Source organism: Leptinotarsa decemlineata, unplaced genomic scaffold, assembly GCF_025532065.1.
Source record: "Leptinotarsa decemlineata unplaced genomic scaffold, Ldec_3_MD MMD2_tig00078346_RagTag_RagTag, whole genome shotgun sequence".
Taxonomy (NCBI): Eukaryota; Metazoa; Arthropoda; class Insecta; order Coleoptera; family Chrysomelidae; genus Leptinotarsa; species Leptinotarsa decemlineata.
In genome coordinates, this window is record NW_027412724.1 from 629,769 (window position 1) to 653,639 (window position 23,871).

General features: G+C 34.1%; 2 protein-coding genes across 4 annotated transcripts in view; one reads left to right on the plus strand and one right to left on the minus strand.

Annotated features, from left to right (window-relative positions):
• Window positions 1-13,767, minus strand: part of LOC111502954 (uncharacterized) — a 53,098-nt gene extending 39,331 nt beyond the window's left edge. The window contains exons 1-2 of one of the 3 annotated variants that reach the window (XM_074185779.1): window positions 13,746-13,767; window positions 7,427-7,658 (exon numbers count right to left, since the gene is read on the minus strand). In XM_074185779.1, coding sequence (XP_074041880.1) covers window positions 7,427-7,645 — 219 coding nt within the window. In that variant the 5' untranslated portion in view covers window positions 7,646-7,658; window positions 13,746-13,767. Of the gene's footprint in view, window positions 1-7,426; window positions 7,659-13,486; window positions 13,669-13,745 lie in introns of those variants that run through there. The other 2 variants (XM_074185780.1, XM_074185778.1) reach the window with 2 other exon arrangements.
• A 9,612-nt stretch (window positions 13,768-23,379) lies between these two features.
• Window positions 23,380-23,850, plus strand: LOC141487008 (uncharacterized). The gene has a single exon (XM_074185701.1). The coding sequence runs from the start codon at window positions 23,380-23,382 to the stop codon at window positions 23,848-23,850; it is 471 nt and encodes a 156-aa protein (XP_074041802.1).
• Window positions 23,851-23,871: the final 21 nt, after the last annotated feature.

Below are 23,871 nucleotides of genomic sequence, written 5' to 3' on the forward strand. Positions count from 1 at the left end.
GATGCGGATGCAGGAAAGCGGGCTTGCAATGCTCTTTAGCTTGTGGCCAATGTAATGGGCAAGCTTGTCTCAATGCTCTACCATATCAGAGCGACATTAATGAAGATGAAACCTTTGACCCCGAAATCATGGAAGAACTTGAGACAAATATCGTTGAAGACGATAATGAAGACCAGTTTGAAATTTACCAGCAGCCAGAAGACGACGATGAAGAGGAAGAAGATGATTAAAATTATAAATTGTAGTTTTTGTACCCTTCATTCCATTTCTTTACTTTCAATAAAAATAAATGTATTCAATGATATTTTTTAATAAAAAGATTATTTCATAATTTATTTGTTTTTTTTTCATCATGTAAGAAGTTATAAATATTAATTAGGTTAAAATTCAAATATAATTCCTATATTTTCATTAACAATTCTGCAATTACATGGGCAGGTAAGTGTTGTTAAATAAATTAATACTGAATAAAAAGTGGATAAGTTAGGAAAAAAATGATAAAATATAATATAATAGTTAATAAAAATTCACAAATATTTATAATCATTGATTTATCGATAGTTCATCAACTATATATGGCGCGTTTTCGAGCGGAGGCACCGGTTGACCTGAAGTGATGCTGTGACCGCGTGCTCGCCGCCCTCTATCTCGAAAATGGTTCACCGTATAAATTTTTTTTAAAAAACAATATTTGTAGATAATTTTGTATTCCACAATATTGATAATAAATACAAATAGCAAAAAACCCATAGGAAATGAGATATTTCCAAAAAAGCGCAAAAAACCGATTTTTGTGACCTTTGACCTTGAAATTTAATAGTTGCTTACACCCTACCATATGTAGGTTTTGACACAACTTTTAGGGTGTCAATATACAAGTATTTACAGACTTACAGCTGGGTATCTCGAATTCCGAGGTGAACTTACTATAATGACTGGACTATACCGCCACTTGAGCTGTCGCCCAACGCCAAACGACAATGTTACTGCCGTTGTCAAGTCGTGGCTACATAACGGTTAACGTCCATTATCGCGATAATTTGTGGCATTTCTCGTTAGTGTGGCCCCAACATAACAGAACTGATTAATCTGTGTCGAGCAAGTATTCTTTGAACAAGCTATATTCTGAGTTCGTTATGAGACAGGGACGTATAGAGGGAGTTCATCTGTCACTGACCGCGCTGTTTTTATGCCATATGACACACATGTTCATTTGATTAATTGATAATCTTCATTTTTCCCTAAAAACTATTTTAGTTCACGTTAAAGAAATATAATAACTCAAACTAAAGAAGAAAAACAAAATTACATTTTTTCAATTCATCAGTAAATGGTTAGATGAAAAATGTTGAGAAAAAAGTGATTATTGTTTTACATCAAATTCCGAAAATATATTTTCAAATATTGTTCCAATAGCCATTCGATTTCTATTTTTTTTTTTAATTTCAGGAAAGTAAATTGTTTATGTTGATTCCATTATGAAAAATACCGACACGTTTCCCCGAAACTGGATTTTAGACTGAGTGATCACAAGAAAGTGTTCTGACGCAAGTAATGTTCGGCAACAGCATTCACCTCACCAAAATTCAAATTGGAAGATTTTATTTTATTCCTAACGAATTGGGTGAATATACAGATTTTGAAAAATACAAGAGGTTTGTGTCGTCTGCAAATAACTGATATTTGCCATCAATTTTTATATTGTCCCATTGAAATAATATAGATGAGGAACAAAACAGGGCCAAGAATAGATTTTTGTAGAACTACAGAATACTTTTTGGGAAAGAAAGTTTTCGGCTTTCTACTACTCCATCTTGATACAAAAAAAAGGGATGAGCGAATCTTTCAAAGAAAGGAAGGAAGTAATCAATTTGAAAATAAATAACTCCATACATGGATGTGTAGATCATTCAAAGAAGTAACTTTCAGACACAAACTGAAAGAAAGTCCTCCTGAAACAGCTACTTTCATATAAACATTGAATTACACGAAAGAATAAATTCTTTCGAAGCAAATACCTATATGAACACTGAATTATACAGAACATTATACAGAACATTCGTTGTGAAGTAAAAATCAGATATCATTCACATGAGTTCTACTTTGAATGAATAGTAATAAATTACACTTACATGGAACACTGTCATCCTCACTGGTATACACCGATGTTTCGCCTTAAGACACTTGCCCCAAGGCTCTTCAGAACCAAATTGGATAACATTATAGAAAATACACACAATTCATTCATGAATTTCTTCATCCCTTTTATTTGTATCAAGATGAAGTAGTAGAAAGCCAAAAACTTTCTTTCCCAAAAATTAATCACTCCTAAAAATATAAACCCTTCAATTCAAATACAGAATACTATTCTAACCTCCTATGCATGCATACTGTTTTCTGTCATACAAGTAATTTTGAAGAACCAGACACATTTTTTTATAATAATCAATATCACTTTGAACGTTAGTCATCATATATGTGGAAGCTGTACTACCTAACAGCAAATATTGAATAATTTTTATTTTTTCTAACTTTAAAAGTCTGCCACTGATAATGTTTTCAACAATTTTTGATATGAGTTACTCATATCATATTTTTGAAAATTGGAAATGTCTTAGCTATTTTTATTCTGGCACTATGCCTAGCTCAAATGATTTTTGAGAAATTTCACATAAAATTTAACTTTTAATCTTTTTAATAACTTTTACACTTATATCATCGAAATCACCAGTTGTATTTATTTACATCTATATTATTTATGAATGATAATAATGATAGTTGAATTCTTGACATCTTTTTTGAGGCTGTTAATGTTTTTAATCTTTGGTTATGATTTCTTTCATTTTTCTTTTTTCTTATAGTTTTTAGTACTATACAATAATGTACAATAATTATGAGGGTCGGCGTTTTTTATAAAAAAATGTTATCTCCTGTCTTTATTGATTGGTACAATTCAACAGTAAACTGTGCTTTAGAATTTTCTTTACTTCTGATGATTATTTTACGACAAGAATTGAAAATACCAATAACCTCATTGTAGAAATCTTCATCATATTCGCTTCTTTTATTCCGAGAAACACATCTTGAGTACGGCCCTGTTATGAGATTTCTTTTGATAGCGCTCTTTAAAAGGATGTTTTCCTACTCAAGTTCAAATTAATTAAAAAAAAAAACTTTTATTATTAGTTGAATTCCAAAGACTATTTCAATAACGTTTCTTTATGATTAACGTCTAATTTTATGGGCCATGATTCAAACAGAAATTTTTGGTAATTTAGGTTATTTTATCTCTGCTTATCTCAGTTAGGTATTCAAAAACTGTCCTTCAATCTATCCAAGAACCGTACACGACTAGATTCTAAAAAGTAATTATGAAATTCTATAATCATCAGTTATTTTGTAACGATTAAACTTACTGAATTACAAGGTATACTACATCATAACAACAGGAAGACGTGTGTATTTCATCAGTTCGGACTTCCATTGTCTAATATAATATAAGATGATTTGATAACCCTGAAAAAAATCTAAAAAAGATTAACCGAAAATAACACTTTTATTAAACAAAAAACTGAAATTACAAAGAAATAACATACAACAACAACCAAACAAATACAAATTGAAATATTAATAAAAGCTGAAAAAATTGGAAAAATTAAAAATATTATTAACAATGGGTGATAACTGGACTTATTCCTCCGAGATCTGACTATTTATAGGTCATTCGAGTGCTTTCACCTATCCCCTCTTTCCGCTTCATTGGTTTTAGCGGGAGATGACCGTTTGGCGAGAGTTGGTCGTTTTTTGCTTGATTAGAGGTTTCCATATATTACGTATCTCTACGCTAGCTTGACTAAATGTGTTGTTGGACATCATATATGCGGCTTCTTTGAATTTTCTCCTAAACCAGTGTTCTGGTTTCTCCTCGCTGTGTGTGTTTCTTGTGCTCAGCAATGCGAACTTTCAATGGCCTCCTAGTTTCACCGATGTATGATTCTCCGCACTCGCAGGGTGTCAGGTAAATGCAATTCTGGGAATCGCAGTCTGCGTTTGGTGGCCTGGTTATCGCGAGGCTGCTACGGATAGTGTTCCCAGATCTGAAGCAGGTCCTGATGTTATACTAGGACCCAATCCGTCTTATCCTTTCCGATAATCCTCTGATGTAGGGAAGTACAAGTACTGGTTGTGGCGGCTTCTCTTCCTTGTGGAGTTTTTGCTGTCTTCTAGCTAAGGCCTGTTCTACCATCACTTTGGAGTAATCATTCCAATTATTGTCATTGTTGATGATGCCTAGTTCCTTTTCGAGACTTTCCTTTGTATTACAGAGCCCAAAAGCACGGTCCAGAGTCTTGATGATTCCTCTCTTAGTCGATTGATGGTGTGTCGAAAACCCACTCACACAAGAAAGTATCTGAACCAGAAATCCAACCACCTATCAACTAAGAGAGGAATCATCAAGACTCTATGGACCGTGCTTTAAGGCTCTGTAATACAAAAGAAGGTCTCGAAAAGAAACTAAGCATCATCAAAAATGACCTTCAACGGAATAGTTACTCCAAAGTGATGGTAGAACAGGCCTCAGCTAGAAGACAGCAAGAACTCCACAAGGAAGAGAAGCCGCCACAACCAGTACTTGTACTTCCACACATCAGAGGATTATCGGAAAGGATAAGACGGATTGGGTCCAAGTATAACATCAGGACCTGCTTCAGATCTGGGAACACTATCCGTAGCAGCCTCACGAAAACAAGGCCACCAAACGCAGCCTGCGATTCCAAGAATTGCATTTATCGGATACCCTGCGAGTGCGGAGAATCATACATCGGTGAAACTAAGAGGCCATTGAGAGTTCGCATTGCTGAGCACAAGAAACACACACAGCGAGGAGAAACCAGCAAATCTGGAATAGCAGAGCATGTTTGGACTTATCAACACAACATCAAGTGGGATCAAGCTGAAATCATCCACAAAGAAGAACACTGGTTTAGGAGAAGATTCAAAGAAGCCGCGTATAAGTTGTCCAACAACGCATTTAGTCAAGCTAGCGTAGAGATACGTAACATATGGAAACCTCTAATCAAGCAAAAAACAATCAACTCCCGCCAAACGGTCATCTCCCGCCATAACCAATAAAGCGGAAGGAGGGGATAGGTGAAAGCACTCGAATGACCTATAAATAGTCAGATCTCGGAGGAATAAGTCCAGTTATCACCCGAAGACGATTGTGGATACTATCAATCGAAACGTTGTGACATAAGTTGGTTTGAAATATTTAAATTTTTATTTTTTCATTTTTTGTTAATAACATTTTTAATTTTTTCAATTTCTCCAGCTTTTATTAATATTTCAATTTTCATTTGTTTGGTTGTTGTTGTATGTTATTTCTTTGTAATTTCAGTTTTTTGTTTAATAAAACTGTTTTCGGACATTATTTTTTTGATTTTTTTTTAGGGTTATCAAATCAATTTATATTATATTCGACAATGGAAGTCCGAACTGATGATATATAAACGAAACATTGTCAACCACCTTCAAACAGGAAGACGGGTGTCTACAATATACTGTCATTTCGAACGTTATTCTCAAAAAGGAGAATATTTCTGATTAGGTAATATAACTCGTCGAATGGCTTGGTGGAAATATATTAATTTCAATAACATATTGGCTTGATTATTCAACGAATTCTTTCGAAGAATGCAGATATCACCAAATTTCATTACTTTCAAAACAATTTGTATTTTTTCGAACAGAGTTACTGGAAAAGAGCTGGTATCATAATTCTAAGAAAACCACTTCATACCAAGGGCGGATCCAGAGAGAGGGTCATGGGTTACGACACCCCCCCCCCCCGCTGTTCTGGGTCCAGGACCTAGGTGGGCCACTAATTAAACTTGTTTAACATAATGTTTTTATATATTTTTTGTCACAATATAGATTTTATTCGAGTACTTTCAATATTTATTTAATTTAATATAATACTTTATTTGACGGTTAATGCATTATTCGGGAACGAACGCCACGAAAATTTGAATTTTACCGCGCCTCTGCCACGCCGCCACCTTTCATATGCCACGCACTGGCACTTCTCCATATCCATAAAAATGAGCTCATTGAAGTAGATGAAATGAAAACACGTTTCGGGAGAAAACGTAAAAGAAAAATTGATTTTGTTATTCAAATATATGTAGATGTAGATATTTTTAAGAACATTACTTACATGTATTAATAAAAAACCTACTTTTTACTTGTATCTATCATTATCAAAATTAAATTATAACGCCAAAGCTGGATCCGCCCTTGCTTTATACAGCAAGAAGGAATTTATTGAGTTTGGCATATCGGCATAATTCTACCGAAAGCACGTATGATCAGAACCACCCATAATAACATATTAATCTGTTAATGTTCTTCAGAGTATCTGTCAACACCAACACCAGTAAAATACCCTACATGGCAGAACAAAATGATTTCGACTTCCCTCAGATTAGGGTCCAAGTTTTTGTTAAAAATATGCGTGGTGATAAGAAAAATGTTTTTTTGGTTTCTACTTCTCCATCATTCGAAAAAAAATTGGAAGAAAAGAAAATAACTACAAAAAACTCTCCATAAAGATACTTCAGATATAAATTGGAAGAAAAAAACCAATATTAGCGGTATTATTTATTATATACTCATATCTAAAGATTGCTTGTTTGAAGTAATTTCAAGTTCATGAAAAATAAAGGTTAGGTTTAAAAATGTTGCCAAAACAGTGCGTCCCTTCACTAAACTGATAAAATCTGAGAATATGAATGTTTCTCCAAGTGAAAAAGTACTTGAGATGCACTGTTTGAAACCTTTGGTGTAGTAATGAATATTACTGGAGTTTTTTCCCAACACCAAACCGTTACACATCGACACGTGTTTCGATCACCATGTGATCATCTTCAAGAGGAAGATTAAATTAAATATACGAAACATATGTCGAGGTGTTGAAATAACAGTTTAGTTTTGGGATAAAACTCCGGTAATGTTCAAGTGAACACGGTTAATTCAGTTTCAGTTTGTTGTTTTGAATTCAAAATTTGTATTTGAAATTTTCATTTGGTTGATATAAGAATCAATAAAACAGTAAATGAGTTGTTTTGTTCTTCGATTGAATCCTGAAAGTAAGATATTATAGAAATGTAGGCTTTCACGGCTGGCGTCAATGTTTTGGTTGGTTTCCGGGTTTTGCCGCCACCTTCAGTGGCGTGGTCGAAGTACTCTTCTTGACGTATCAACGTCAACTTTGATACGCCACTGAAGTTGATTGCCACGCTAAAACCCGGAAAGCAACCAAAACATAGTACAGATTAAATAATATTTATGAAAGTGGTTCGTTTTTTTAAAGGTATAAATCTTTATTATGATAATTTCAGCTTGCCTAAGTCTTTAAATAACTCACCCCTAAAATCTCTGCCGGCTTGTCCAGCTGAATAGTTATCCAAACTCCAGTAAGGTCTTCGAGAGTTTTGAGAGATATAGTACCATACCATCTGTCTTCGTCGACGTCCTTTTGTTCATAAGAAAAAACATCTGGACACGGCGATGGTGACTGACTTGATACATACGAGTATTTTATAGATACAAATAACAACTGTGTAACTAATAGATGTACAATCATTCTATATAAGATCCTGAAAATAAGGAAGGTAGCTATATTACAAAACCTAATATTTATTTGAAATTGATTGAATATGTTTCAGGGGTCAGACCCCTCTGGACTATTCAAAAACTGAGGTGGATGTTCAAATTTTGCGGGCTTTGTAAATTTGATTAGCGATTTTTTATTTGTCATGTTGGTACACTCGTCTCGAACATATGTTCACAGTTTCATCTATTTAGCATAAGTTTGTTGGTGAGATGCATAAAAGTTAGAGAAGTAGTGTTTTACGGGTTTGGTGATTTTCTATAATTCGAAAAAAATGGTTAAAAAAATTTGCATAAAAACACTCGAAATATTGACAATGGCATACGGCGATTGTACTCTGAGTCAATAAAAATGTTTAAAATTGATACAAGGTCGAGAAATTGTTACAGAAAATCGTCGAATCACTTTAAAAGATGTTGCAGATGATGTCGGCATATCGATCGACTTATGCTATGCAATTTTGGGCATGAAGCGTGTGGCAGCAAAGTTCGTTCGAAAATTGCTGAATGTTCATCGAAAAAACAGTCGCATTACCATCGCTCAGGAATTGTTGAATGACGTTAACGTTGATCCAGATTTACTTAAAAGGGCCATAACTGATGTCGAATCATGGGTATATCGGTATGATATCGAAACCAAAGTCCAATCATCCCAATGATCATTATCATTATCGAAGAAGTACCTAAGTAGGTATCTCTTACTCATGATTACGTGAAATATATAAAAATTGGAGCATATAATTGAATTAACTTTCAGCATATTAATCACTACGAGAAAGATAGTGTGATAGCGAAACACGTCTTGATATATTTTTTGAAAATAAAGTTTGTGAAGATCAAATCATTAGATATAGTTTGTGAAAATAACAAGAATGAAATAAAATACTCAAGATAAATGGCGCGAAATACAGAATATAAGTAAAAGGAAAAAATAAAGTGAAAAGTTTGAAAAGGTTTCGAACGAAATTACTTGACGATGTTTCGATTATTAATAGTAAGCACAATAGTATTCGGGCAAAATTAACAATTATCACCAATCCACAATAGTTTTCGTATGATAGCTGGTTAACAGTTATCACCTTTTTCTCTCTGCAATGTTTTTAACCAGTTTTTTGTGTTCCTTATCCACTAACTACTGAATAACACTTTTTCAAAAACTGTAAGTAAAAAACCGAGGTAAAGTTTTGTTCAGTCGTAAAGTCACTAAGTGATTGTGACAAAATAGTGTCAAATTAAATATATTTTGGACCAATATTTCGGATCATGAAGCTGCTCAAGCATATAACCTAACGCTGTAGGAATTTATCCAAAATAAGCAGATTCTTTCATTTTCACTTTCGTAGCTGACTTAAACCGCTTTTATCCCTTTGGTAGGCGTATGCCAGAAGTACGTGGCAAATTACCACCTCTTCAAAGTTCAATTTAGTTCCCCCAGTGATACACTTTTCAAAAGGACTCGCATTTTGATGCGTAAAGTGATTATTTTTCAATGGAATTTGATGCCATTTCAATTTACAAATACTGAAAATTGGAGCTGAAAACCTAAAGGTAAAACTACCGTCCTCTACCTGTTAAACATCTCATCCTATGTACAGCTTGTTAAATGTAGGACATTTTTTATAAATTTCGATATGGTCGTGCCCACAAAGATTTAACACCTGAATGGCAAGAAGATTTATGGACTTTTGCCAGAATCTTCCAGGATTGGCTCACTCCAAAGCGTTTATTCACCCTTCGAAGATTGATACCAAACAGTTGTTGGGCTACAGTAGGGATGAACTACGATGTCTAACAGGCCTTCTTGAATCATCATATGCAGAGATTCAGACTGTCGGAAGACAGTGTATGTCGGCAGAGCCGTACTCTAACCATCTGACCCGAAAGACCACTCACACACACTCACAAGCTAATCGGCTTCGTTAAGAAGCTAGGTTTATTCGATCGAGTATGAAAAGGTGAGAGCCACAATGAACCCTTGCGGGTTGCGGTGGAGGTTTTAGACCTAACCTAACAAACTAGATGCATCTTAAATTTGCATTAATGATATCATAGTGGAGAAGGTGCAGGTTGTGAGAATTTTCAGATCCTTCCTAGATTCGAAAAGCTATACTTATTTTCAGAACGAAGTCTGAAAAATTGTCATTTTCTTAATACTTTCGTATTAAGAAAATGACAATGGAATGTTTATTAGACATTGAGTTGAATTCACAAATCATCGTTTTAAACATACTAATATTTATCAAAATGTTACATTGGCCTGGAACTAATAACAACCAGAAAAGACATTTCAAATATAAGAACACGGTGGCTAATGAGCCAGTTCGAAAAATTTCTAGAAAAAAAGAGTATTTCAGATGATTCCTGGAGGACATCTATGCTATTACATTTCATAGATGTCTATGTCTTATATACGTTGCTTTTCCATCCAGAGCCATCATCATCAACTTCCACAACGAATACAAGTCCCACATCTTCAGAATATGAGAAAGCTAAACTCAAATTCATTATTAGAGAAAACAAAATCCAGGCTGGTAGGGGCCGTGGTCAAATAGAACTTGTAGTACCAAACATTTCGTCTGCTACTGCGGCACACATCATTAGTGATATTTGCATCGACTGTTATATATATATATATACAGTTTTATATATAAATGTATATATATATATATATATATATATATATATATATATATATATATATATATATATATATATATATATATATATATATCTCAAACTCTCAGCAACGACCGAGTCAGATAAGAAATAGATGAAGAAAGTATAGTAGGAAGGAAATGTGTGTACATCCATGCTGCACCTAAAAAACAATACTCAGATGGAAGTGCTCGTCATAAACATCCTCAAAAATTGACAAATTTCATTATTTGAGTCTAGGATGGAATGTAATATATCATCCTGTTTTCTTAATTCTTGATCAAAGTGATTTTGTAATAGTTAACATAGTATTAGGAAAATGAAAGTTGATTATTCCTAATCATTTTCCTAATACCATAGTATTAGGAAAATGAAAGTTGATTATTCAATAAACATTGAGTTGAATTTATTAATCATTATTTTTTAATGAACTTGTAAGTATTTAACAAAATATTACAGCCTGTAGAAATGTGTTTCAGTTTCAGTAAGTCTCCATTTTATTTCAAAAAATAAATACGAAAATTAAGGGGGTTTACTTAAAGAAGTATTTCTAAATTTTTATTTGTTATCTAGGGTGGTTAGTAAGTATTTTTTTTAAATAAAAAGCAAAATTTCCCCTCCTCTATGTCCGCCGTCATCTTGAAGAAACTCGGCACTTTTTTTAGGATAATGACTTATATATTTTTTGGTGCATTTCAGCTACAAATGATTCATACACCTGAACTCTGTTTCAATGAATGATAGTTTCAAAAACTTCCACTTTTTCAAAAAATTGAACAATTGCACTTTTCAGAAATTTGTTAATGCAATGAATCGCACGTTAAAAGGTATGCCATCATTAACAAAATATTGTTGTTTCTGACATTGAAGCCATAGATTATGTCTTGAATTTAGAGCATTATTAATTCTGTATACGCTGTCTGTTCAAAAAATGAGGTGAATTTTAGTTTTTCTCGAAAAATATTCATTCATACATTTAATTATTCCTTTCGAAGTAGTCTTACTCGGATATTGTGCCAGCGTTTTATGTAATTCTCAAAGCAATTCTGATATATACTTTTTAATGTCTTTGAGCTCTTTTAGCGATTTGGTTTCATCTTCCTAATCATCGTTTAATGCCGTCCTTTCATCTTGGGAACAGAAAAAAATCGCAGGAGGTTAAATCTGGTGAATACGGTGGCTAAGGCCTGATTACGGTGTTGATTTTGGCCAAAAAATTACGAACAAGCAATGACGAGTGAGCAGGTGTATTATCGTGATGCAAAAGCCATTAATTGTTTTTCCACAATACCGGACGTTTTCTTTGTAATGACAACTATGTGGCAAGAAATTGCATGACATGAGTCAACCGATATACCGACATCCTTAGCAACTTCTCTAGTAGTGATTTGACGATTCTCACTTTCTCAACATTTTCATCGGTTGTTATTGAGCTGAGTCGAGCATCGTCATTCGCATCTTCTCTGTGAAAAGCTTATACCGCTAGTAAACAATTTTCTGTATAAGAAAACTAATGAATACAGTTTATTGTATGATTTTCACTATAAAGAGTTTTACCAAAACCGCAACACGTGTTTCGCTATACAATAGCTTCTTCAAGCGTAAACTAAAAGTTACCTCCAAATTACAACTATTTTATATTCTAACATATCACCTACTTGTATGTCTACTTTCTAATGAATGAATCTACCTGAAACGGTCAGGTATGAATTCATTAACTATATGAATATATAGGTCAAACTGGAAGAACGTTCAAAGCCCGGATAAAGGATTACAAAAATAGTTTCGAGAATGAAAAAAATAAATTCCACATATGCCACTCATTTAACCACAGAGAAATATGAGTTCAACCATGAATTCAAGCCACTCCATTTCCAGAAGAAAGGTTTGAAACTCAACCTGTAGGAGAGTATGGAAATAAACAAATTCAAAAACTCTCAAAATCTTATGAACGATCAAACTGAACTGAAAAATTCCCAATTATTGAATCTGTTCATTTCCAGGTAAGAATAGTTAAGCATATTTACGGTACCTTCAGAAAATTTAATTTATTCAATATCAGATCCATTCAAGAACAATGCCAAAGCTATTTTTTAGTGTGTTTGCTGTGGTTGTCAGATTTTCATTCCTGTCATTTCATTAACAAGTGTGGTATACTTTATCGAAGCCTTTAAGGTAAGTTGTCCACACAGCACAAACTATCTAACACACGTTGGTGCAAACAATGAGGAAGTTTGATGAATATATTTTATCATTGACACTTTTCACAAAACAGCAATATTTTCAAAGAATACACACCGACAACTGTTACTGTACAATAAAACCCGCTGGTCGCAAAGAAGGGAGACTGAGAGTAGGTTATTTTATCGATTAAAATTTCCGAAAACTGCGATTTTCAATTTTTTCAAAGTGCATATTTCCAGAACTATCAGCCCTAAAACGATGTTCAGGCGCTTAAACTGTGGGAAAGTTTATTTTCTACAACTTCAAGTAGAACTCTCTCGCAGCCAAAGTGCACCAAGAAAGTATAATATCTGAAGAAAGTGTTGATTTTTTTGGTGTTCGATGACGGCAGGCAATGAGGCGGAAGAATTGTGCATTTTTAATTTTAAACATTTGCCATCCCAACATGAAAAATTAGAGTACAATGAATGAGGAAAACTTATTTCCATGTGATTCAATGTGAATATATTCGAAAGTATTTCGCAGGGATTTTTTTATTTTGTATCTGACCGAAATAATTTCCTTCAGAATTCATTCTTACACATTTTATATTTTGAAATTGCAGCAGACTGAAATATTTTCAATTATTATTTCCCAAATGATCATTGTAACTCCATTCAAAAGACAATTTTTTAGTGATATATAAACATGTCTCAGATTCTCAAACATACTTAAATTTCGTCAAGTTCCAGTGGTCGACAAATGTAGTTATTTTCGTTGTGACCTTTGTTTTTTAATCATAATCATCGAAGTGAGGATGTGAAAATAGATTTGTTGTTCTTACAAGTTTACCACAAACAACTATTTATTTATGTATAATGTATGGCAGAATATATTATCATTATAATTAACCTCTCTAGTATTTAAATAAAAACAGCTGGTATGTGTGTGAAATAGAAAAAATCTATAAATAACAGACAAAATATGAAAAAGTTACCTTAAAATGAGATCGTGAATAAATAACTTAAACTAAAAAATAACTGCACTGGAACACTTATTAGGAATATTTCGAAGGTATACACAAGAACATTAAAAAGACATCATATGCTAGTGATTTTCCCTTAAGAACTGATTGAAATAGTTATGATTTCTAAACCTGTTTACAAACAATCGGAAATTCCCGAGTAGCACTTATCTATAGAGATCGTGAATCCACAACCGCTAAAATTTGAATGGTTTCATTTTTGTGAATTCACCTTTGAAATGAAGCATTGTAAAACGGTATTTGCCATTATACTTCTGCGATTGGTACGACTGCACCCTCATATACGCAATACTGATCGATATGTTGCACCATCCTAATTCTGACTTTGACCGTGAACAGAACACTACACATACATGGTCTTGTATACAGGGCGTTCCCTCGTGTAAGTCAGAAACGGACATGTAATCGAAAATTTCAAAGAACACGTCAATTTTTATTTCTAGGGGGACTAATTCTGATATGAAACTACCCCCCCCCTATTTTTTTCAATGGCACGGGGGGTTCATTTGAGAAAAAACAGAAAATTCGCTGTCGTTCATTTTAATGAGGAATTCAACAACAAACAATATCAGTGGAAACAAAATCAATGGATAATTTGTTCCAAATGACCTGCACCTAGTTCCCCATAATACATTTTACTCTCGGAAGTGTTCCTTACATTATTCAATTTGTCCGGAGTCAACAATCGGTATTCCCTAACAAATTCTCTGTCGCAGGTCTTCTAGATTTGTAGGCTTGGTAGAGTACACTTTCGGCTTCAGGTGTCCCCACAGAAAGAAGTCCATCGGTGTGAGATCAGGTGATCTATCTGGCCACTCCACTGGGCTCCTTCTGCCGATCCAACGCATTGGAAAACGTTCGTCCAAAAACTGTCTCACCCGAACAACATCAAAATGTGGGGGTGCACCATCCTGCTGAAATGTTATTTCATTTTCTACTAAATTGTCATCATTTTCTAAAATTTGTGTAATGATTTGTGTAATCACAGTCTTGTAATATATTTAAGTACGTGTCTCCATTGAGATTACGCTTTCGAAAGTAGACTGTATCATTGTATGGAACTAGATGGAGGTCATTTTGATCACTTTATCCGTTGATTGTGATGCCATTGATATTACTTTTGTTGATTTCCTCAATAAAACGAGAGACAGCGAATTTTCTGTTTTTTTCTTGAATAAAACGTTCAACATTTAATTTCTCAATAACGAATAACCAATTTCGAAAAAAATTACAGAAGTAATAGAGGGACAAAATACTTTTCAAATGATGTATCACTCGACTCCCACGCCGTTTCTGACTTACAGGGGGATCAAGTTTTGGTTGGAACGCCCTGTATAATCACAACCTTGACAACAACATTTTCGTTTTAATGCAATAATATTTCTGAGAATTTAGTGCCTACTATTATGGGATTATACTATACATCAAACTGGAGCGTATTTGTAAAGTTCACAATTTATATTTTTTAGATAATCACCAACTTCAACCGCCGATTAAGGATTTCAAAAGTTATAAAATATTTAATGGAAATATGAAAAAATCTGAATTAAATCAGGTATGAGATCAAGAAATTATGTTATCACTCAAACTTTTTAGAAAATATGGACCTATTAAGTTATTTTTTACATACCAATCGTTTCTTTATAGACCACCTGGTCATCTTTTATGATTTTGAGATGATAAAACATCATTTGTTGAAATAAACTCATCTTTGAACATAATACGTTGATGCAAATCATATCGTCTTCTATTTCACCCGGGACCAGCATAAATTATTGGGGTTCATAGAGGTTGTTGATTAATTTGTTGTTTGGACCTTCTAGAGTTTTTATTAACTGCTATCCACTTCGAAATTATTTGTAAAAAATGAAATTAAATGCTCAATACACTTGAAATGTTTACAAGTGGTACAAGCTTTTCACAGAAAAAGGAAGTTGAGAAAATAGTTATAGAGAATCGTCGAATCACTATTAGAGAAGTAGCTGAGGATATCGGCATATCGACTGGTTCATGCCATGCATTTTTTTCGTAAATTTCGGACATGAAACGTGTGGCAGCGAAGTTCATTCCAAAATTGCTGAATTTTTACAAAAAGCCGTCGTATGAGCACCGCTTAGGAATTGTTGAATGACGTCACCGATGATCCAGCTTTGCTAAAAAGGGTCATAACTGTTGATGAATCATGGGTATATGGTTATGGCATCGAAACCAAAGTCCAATAGTCCCAATGGAAGAACCTAGAAGAGCCAAGAGCATTAAAAGCACGCCCAGTTCGATTAAATGTCGAGGTTTTGCTAACTGCTTTCTTCGAGTACCGTGATGTAGTGCATCAGTTCTTGCCACATGGTCGTATAGCCAGTAAGGAGTATTATCTTGGAGCTTGCGAGAAGCAATACAAAGAAAACGTTCGGTATTGTGGAGAAACAATTCATGGCTTTCACATCACGATAATACACTTGCTCACTCGTCATTGCTTGTTCGAAATTTTTTGTACAAATACCACATCGTGATCATACCTCAGCCACCATATTCACCAGAATTGGCCCAGTAAGATTTTTTCCTGTTTTCAAGATTGAAGAGACCTATGAAAGGATGGTGTTTCGCTACGATTAAATGACATGAAATCCGAATGGCTGAGAGACCTCAAGGACATACTAAAATTGAAAAAAAGGCTGAGGGGACTGCTTTGAAGGGGACAAAATACAAATTGCTGAATAAATAAATGTACTTTGGAAAAATTAAAATTCACCATATTTTTTGAACAGGCAGCATTTTTAATTTTTATCCCGTGTTCAATTTCAGTTCAATTTTTTATTTTTGCTCGTATTTCATTTCATTGTAATTTCAGTTTTTTTGCTTATTGGTTTTTCAGCTAAGCTTTTTACTTTCTTGTCGATTCTCTCAAGGGTTTCAAATAAATTTATATCATATTAGACAACGGAAGTCCGAACCAATGAAATGCACAACGAAACATTGTCAACCACCTTCAAATAAAAGAATGACTAATGAGTATATGAATTCAAAAAATGTAACAATGCTATATAATTTGTAAAGCAAACAGAATATTGTGTTCTGGAATGAATGAATAGGTTAACTATAAATGAAATGTCAAACATATTCAAACAACAAGAATGAAATAAAATAATCAAGATGAATGGCGTGAAATACTGAGTATAAAAAAATGAAAAAACAAAGCGCTGGGGGGAACTACTTTAATGGGGACAAAATAGAAATTGATAAATGAATAAATAGTTCTCGAGAAAAATAAAAATTCACTTTATTTTTTTAACAGACATCGTATAGTACTGCGAATGCAACCCTTTCGGTTTTTAAGTTATTTCAGTTGCTGTATGCAGTGAAAGCTACAGAGAGATAAAAGAAACTTCCCAATTGGATGAACGGGTTTGACTTTTCTTCCTACTGTCGATTTTATAAATGGTGTCATCGATGTGGAAGTCGTGCTTACTGAGGAGTATTCTTTGGATAGAGTTCTAACGTTACAATCATTCCTCAGCCGATTTGTTTTAGGTTTCGTTTTCATAAACATTTTATATATTTATAGGACAGCAACTTGAAATTTTGCCCAAGAAACGAATATGCTCAGGCCGATTCTCATCCCAGCCAGATCATATTGATTGTGGTGTGGATATATTCAGAGAATTCCTCAGAAAATCATTCGAAAGATTTCAAATGAAATATAAAGAATATCACCATATTTTTTTAAAAGAAAGTCACTTCACTGTGTTTGTCTGTATGTCTGTCTGAAGGCAATAAACTCAAAAATTACCGAACGGATTTTTATAAGGTTTTCACCTATGGACAGAGCAATTTAAGAGAAGAAATTATGTGAAGGTATGTATTATTTATTCATGTTCTGTATAAATTGATTGGAACATGACGATGTTATTCGAGGCGGTGGTGCTAACGGTAAGAAGTCGGGGAACTTTTGCTGCCTAATCCCTTTTAGATATAATCTGTTTAAAATCTGTTTTTCCGTTAATCAGCTGTCGCCCCCATACGAACGACAAGTCTCAGAAGTTGAGAAACTTGTGCGAGCTAAGGACTAACGAGGTCTTACCTTTTAACGTGTGATTCCTAACACGGTTGCAGAATCATCCCAGCTTCAACCAGATAAATTCTCTCGAGAAAAATATCTGATCGAGGCAGAAATCGAACCCACGGCCTTCCGATCGTGAGTCGGGCGCACTACCACCGCGGCCAATTCCACAGTAAAACAATTCATCACATATTTTTCTCACGTTATAGATATACAAACAAGTCTGCGATCGCATATGCCTATCTTTTAAGGATAAGGATATTCCTTCGAGGAATAGTATTTACATGATTTCAGAATTATCTTAACAACAGAAAGCAGTATCCTTATATTCAGGAAAAAAAGAGTTCATTGAAAACCATTAAGTGTGGAGTTCCACAAGGTTCTGTTTTAGGTCCGACTCTATTCTCAATTTACATTAATTCTATTATAGAACTGAATTTATATGTTTCAATCAGTCTTTTTGCTGATGATATAACCCTCATTCACTTTTCTAAAAATACCAATATCATTGAAAAATCAATTTTAGAAGACTTAAAACTAATATCTCTTTGGTTGGGATCTCATGAGTTATATTTGAATTTCAACGAACCTAGCTATACAATTATATCCAGAAAAAAATCAGATTACAAAAAGTTTTTTCTAAATTTCAATAATAATTCAATAGAATTGAAGAAAGAAGAAAAAATTCTGGGTTTATATCTAGATCAAAATTTATCTTGGAATTCACATATCAGTCGACTCAGAAAGAAAATAGCACCTCTTGTAGGTATATTTTATAAAATAAGAAATATTATTCCTTTGAAATATTTGAAAGCAATTTATTTTTCTTTAATTCATTTTAATCTTCAATACCTAACATCAGTTTGGGCAACAGCTAATTCCTCTCATTTGAAACCTTTACAACGATTACAAAATGAAATCATAAAATGTTTATATAAGCTGAACAAGAGAGAGAGGACCAGCAATCTCTATAAACCTAGAAAACTATTAGATATTAGGGAAATATGCCATTTCAAAATATGCATGTTCATTTATAATGTTTGTTTGAAGGTGATTGACAATGTTTCATGATGAATTTGATTAGTTCGAACTTCTATTGTCTGATATTATATAAAATGATTTAAAATCCCTGAAGGAACTAATAAAAAAGAAGAATTAAAAAAGAATAGCTGAAAATAACAATTATATTGAGCAAAAGAACCTGAAATGAAATAACAGTGAAATAAAATACAAGTAAAAATAGAACAATTGAACAAAAATTCAGATACTGTCCCGTGTGAGTAGGTTTTCGGTACACAAATGTTTCCCACACAGTGTCGGTTCTCTTCACCAATACGTCTAAGAATGGCAATTCGTTGTGGACTTTCTTCTCCATTGTGAAAGTGATGGAAGGTCTTACGCTGTTGATGTGTTTCAGGAAGGCGTTTAATTCGGCATTCCCATGGTTCCATATTATGAAGGTGTCGTCAACGTATCTCAATATATATAGAGTGGTTTGAAACTCTGACCATTGAAGAGGCCCACAAGAAACCTCGTGTCTGGTTGAGATACGTTGACGACACTTCTATAATATGGAACCATGGGAATACTGAACTTAACGCCTTCCTGAAACACATCAACAGCATAAAACCTTCCATCACTTTCACAATGAAGAAGGAAGTCCATAACAAATTGCCATTCTTAGACGTATTGTTGAAGAGGACCAACACTATGTGGAAAACATCTGTATACCGAAAACCCACTCATACGGACAGTATCTGATCCACGAATCCAACCACCATCAATCGACTAAAAAAGGAATCATCAAGCCTCTATTATACGTGCTTTTGGGCTCTGTGATACGAAAGAAGGCCTCGAGAAGGAACTAGACAACATCAAAAATGATCTTCAATGGAATGCCTAGTCTAAAGCGATGGTGGAACAAATTTTGGCTAAAAGACAGCAGGAGCCTCGCAAGGAAGAGAAGTCGTGACAACCAGTGCTTGTACTTCCAACATCAGAGGATTATCGGAAAGGATAAGAAGAATTGGGTCCAAGTACAACATCAGAACCTGCTTCAGATCCGGAAAGACTATCCATAGCAGCCTTACCAAAACCAGGCCACCAAACGCGGACTGCGATTCTAAGAATTCCATTTACCGGATATCCTGTAAATGCGGAAAACCCTTTATCGGTGAAACTAAGAGGCTATTGAATGTTCGCATTGCCGAGCACTAGAAACACACACAACGAGGGAAAACCAGCAAAGAATATATCTTGAAATAGATTGACAGTTCTGTAATTTCACATATTTGTATTTGTTTTTTTTTTATTTGTTGTATTATTTTCAGTATTTTTTTTTCAATTTGTACATTGTCCCTACTATAAACATGTAATATTTCCTAGGATGGATAAGCTCATTCAATTCATATTATTATCATAATTACGCCCTTCTACCCTGTGTCCGAATGAAGTGTCGAATATAAAATAAAATTAGTAAAAAATTCCTTTATTTTAAAGGTTTTTATTGAAAAAAAAAAGATAATAATGATGTAGATAATGTACTGAAAACTAAAAAATAATTCGGAAGGTTCCAGGTAGTAGTGCTATCACACCACTCTCCTCAGCAATCTACGGTATTGATCAGATAAAAAAATAATAGAATCGTTGGCCGTAGCGTAACGCGATTAAATATGTAAATACTACGCTCAAAGATTTTATTATTTTTTTATCTGATACATTTCTATATCCATCCAAATTCTAAAGGAAAAAATGATTCAGAGCCCAAAGATTTCCGTCATTCATATTACTATATGAAGGAAAAAAGGAAGTTAGGAACCTAATAGCATTCTGGGAATAATTGAATATTGATCCAAGGCCATGATGACCAGTAGGAATTGAATGACTTCTATGAAATATACTTCCAAAATATTGAAACCCTAATTGATTCTGAGAATGGAAGAGATTGGAGAAATACAGAGCTGCAGGTATAATAAACAAGCTCCAAATAAGGTGAAAGTTAATATTGCTTATATCGTTCATCTTATGTACAAAAAAATTATAAATTTTAATACAATTTTTCAGTAACATAACACATGTCATTGAGAGGCAAAGAAATAATTATACGTTATGAAAATATACGCTGTATGTTCTAAAAGTAAGATGAATTTTCATTTTTTTCTACAAAGTTTTTTATTTATCTATCAATTTCTTGTCTCCTTCAAAGAAGTCCCCCACAGATATAATACACTTGTGCCTCCTTTTTTTTAATTCTCGAAGCAGTTCTGACATGCACTTTTTGGTATGTCCTTGAATACTCTCAGCGATTCGGTTTTCATCTCCTCAATCGTCGCAAAACACCTTCCATTCATGGCTCCTTCAATCTTGGGAACAGGAAAAAGTCGCAACGGGGCAAATCTGTTGAAAACGGTGGCTGAGGCATTATTACGGTGTTGTTTTTGGCCAAAATATTACGAACAAGCAATGACGAATGAGCAGGTGCATTATCGTGATGCAAAAGCCATTAATTGTTTTTTCACAATACCGGACGTTTTCTTCGTTTTGCTTCTCGCAAGCGGCGCATAACTCAAAGATTATTGACCGTACGACCATGTGTTAAGAACTCTTGATGCACTACGCCACGGTAATCGAAGAAAACAGTGAGCAAAACCTTGACAGTTGATCGAACTTGGCGTGCTTTCTTTGGTCTTAGCCCTCCTGGGCTCTTGCAATAGGACGAGTGGACTTTGGTTTCGATGTCATAACCATATACCCATGGTTGGTCACCTCAATATTTTCATCGGTAGTTGATGTGCTGGGGCGTTCAGGGCGAACGTCATTATTCACATCTTCTCGACCTTCTGTGAAAAGCTTGTACCACTTGTTAACATTTTTCTGACTCAGAGTACAATCACCGTATGCCACTTTGATTCATTTTTGTTTTCGATAACAGAAAATCGTCGAACACGCTAAACACTTCAAACTTATACACTTCCATATTGTCACTTTTTCCCTTCTTTATAATGGTGTTTTAATATTTGCTATCCGATGTTTCGTCTTCCGGCTACCATCATCAACTTTATTTTATATTATGGGCGCTACATTGGATTCTTTCTGTTTTGAATAGAACCAGAATTTACCTTTTCAATGATGTATCATAAGATCATTCTTTTTCGAAAAATTGAAGATACTGAAAATAAATAACTCTTGTCATAATAGCTTTTGACTTTGATATTTCTAAATTTGACTTTCAATTTGTTAAACTCATTGATATTGTACAAGACATTAAATTTTTGGCGAAAAATGACTTTCACGAATGAAAATAAAAAGAGATATGATACAAATTTATTACAAATACAATAGAAACAGTGTTTGGACATCGGAAATGTATTTAAACTTGTATCTCGAAAGACGACAACCACATCGAACTATGTTCAAGTTATTGAATCAAAATCTCACCGATTTGGTTCTTTTGAAAAGCTGAGAAAAAAATACGGAGACAGAATGAACCAGGAAATTTTGATAAATGAGGTATGTATGAGGTAAAGTTAGACATTGTGTCTTTTTCAATAAAAATTAATAATTCACAGATAAACATGAACCCATAGAAATCTATACGTCAAATTTCCTCCGAAATGAGTATTTGTCATACAAGTGCTTGGAGACATCTCGAAAAAAGCGGTTTTAAATGTTACAAAATACCGTGTTAGGAATCTCACGTTAAAAGGTAAGACCTCGTTAGTCCTTAGCTCGCACAAGTTTCTCAACTTCTGAGAGTTGTCGTTCGTATGGGGGCGGTACCTGATTAACGGAAAAACAGATTTAAAACAGATTTTTAAACACATACCTTAAAAATTGCATCCAGGTGATCCCGAAATAACGAACACATTTGGAGCATAAATAACCCCAGGCAGTACCGAGAAATTTGACCTCAACTGCGATTTAGTATTAACGTGTGGGCAGGAATTTACAAAGATAGAATTTTGGGTCTCATTTATTTCACGGAATTCTGAATGGAGAAACCTATCACCAGTTTTTGAATGATCTATCTTTGGCTAACTATAACATCTAGTTTCAACATAATGGTGATCCACCGCACACTACCAGACGAGTATCTAATTACCTGACTGAAAGGTTTGGTGATAAATGGGTAGGGAATAATGAGCCGGTGAAGTGGCCAGCAAGGTCTCCAGACTTAACTGTTATGGTTACATTCTTATGGAGTACACTGAAAAATAGAGTTTATGGTCAGAGGGAATATCAAAATATTGAGGACCTTCAACACAGCATTGTTAGAGAGTTCGGAAGATTGAGGAGGAGAGAAATTAATTGTGCACTGAATAATATTCGAAGAAGGACCCATAAAAAAAGTTGATGATGGTGGCCGGAAAACGAAACGTCGGATATCAAATCTGAAAACACCATTATGTCACAGGGAAAAAGTGGCAATGTGGAAGTGCAATTTATTTTCGAACCCTTCGAAAAATAAAGACAGAAAAAATAAAAACCATTTTCCGCAATTTCTGTTTTTTCCGGATATCTCTGGATATACTCGGAATTTCAGAACATTCTCAACGGCATATTGTTAGTCAGGTAAATGCGCAACTTTGTCACAATTTAACCATCTTTCCATCTCTCATACTTTCCGAGATCCCAATGGTGAGAATCGACTTCGAAACGAAATAGCTCCATTAAATAAAGTTATGTCAGTTATTCGCGAAGATATTAGAATAACTAAATTATAAAAGATATTACATATAGAAGATATTAATAGAAATAGTATGTTATTAGAAAATTTACAGATTGTAGAATGGAGAAACTAAGAAAAATAAAGAAAGCCAGAACACTGGATAAATCTATTTTTTATTTGGATCAGATATGGCTCAATGAGGGTCATACCAGCTCGAAGGTTTGGCAAGACCAGAACATCAGAAGTGGAAGCGAGGCCTTCTTAGAAGGTTGGTCCACTGGTTTGAAAATTTCATTTGGAAAAAGTCGTCGTCTGATCATCATTCACATAGGCAGCAGTGAAGGATTCGGGAGAGATGGACTGATGCTGTTTGAATCGAATAAAAATGGGGATTATCATAAAGAAATGGATGCCACAATATTCGAAGAATGGTTTAAAAACATACTCGTTAAACTTCCGCAGGGATCCGTAGTAGTAATGGATAACGCAAGTTACCACAGTAGACGAGTCGAGAAGATGCCGATATCGTGTTGGAGGAAGGCAGATATTACTAAAGGCGCATCCACACTGGAGCAACATTTTCCAATATAATACAACAAAAACTTGTTACAA

Coding starts and splice junctions, on each gene's coding strand:
- LOC141487008 (XM_074185701.1), top strand. CDS start 23,380: ATGGAGAAACTAAGAAAAATAAAGAAAGCCAGAACACTGGATAAATCT.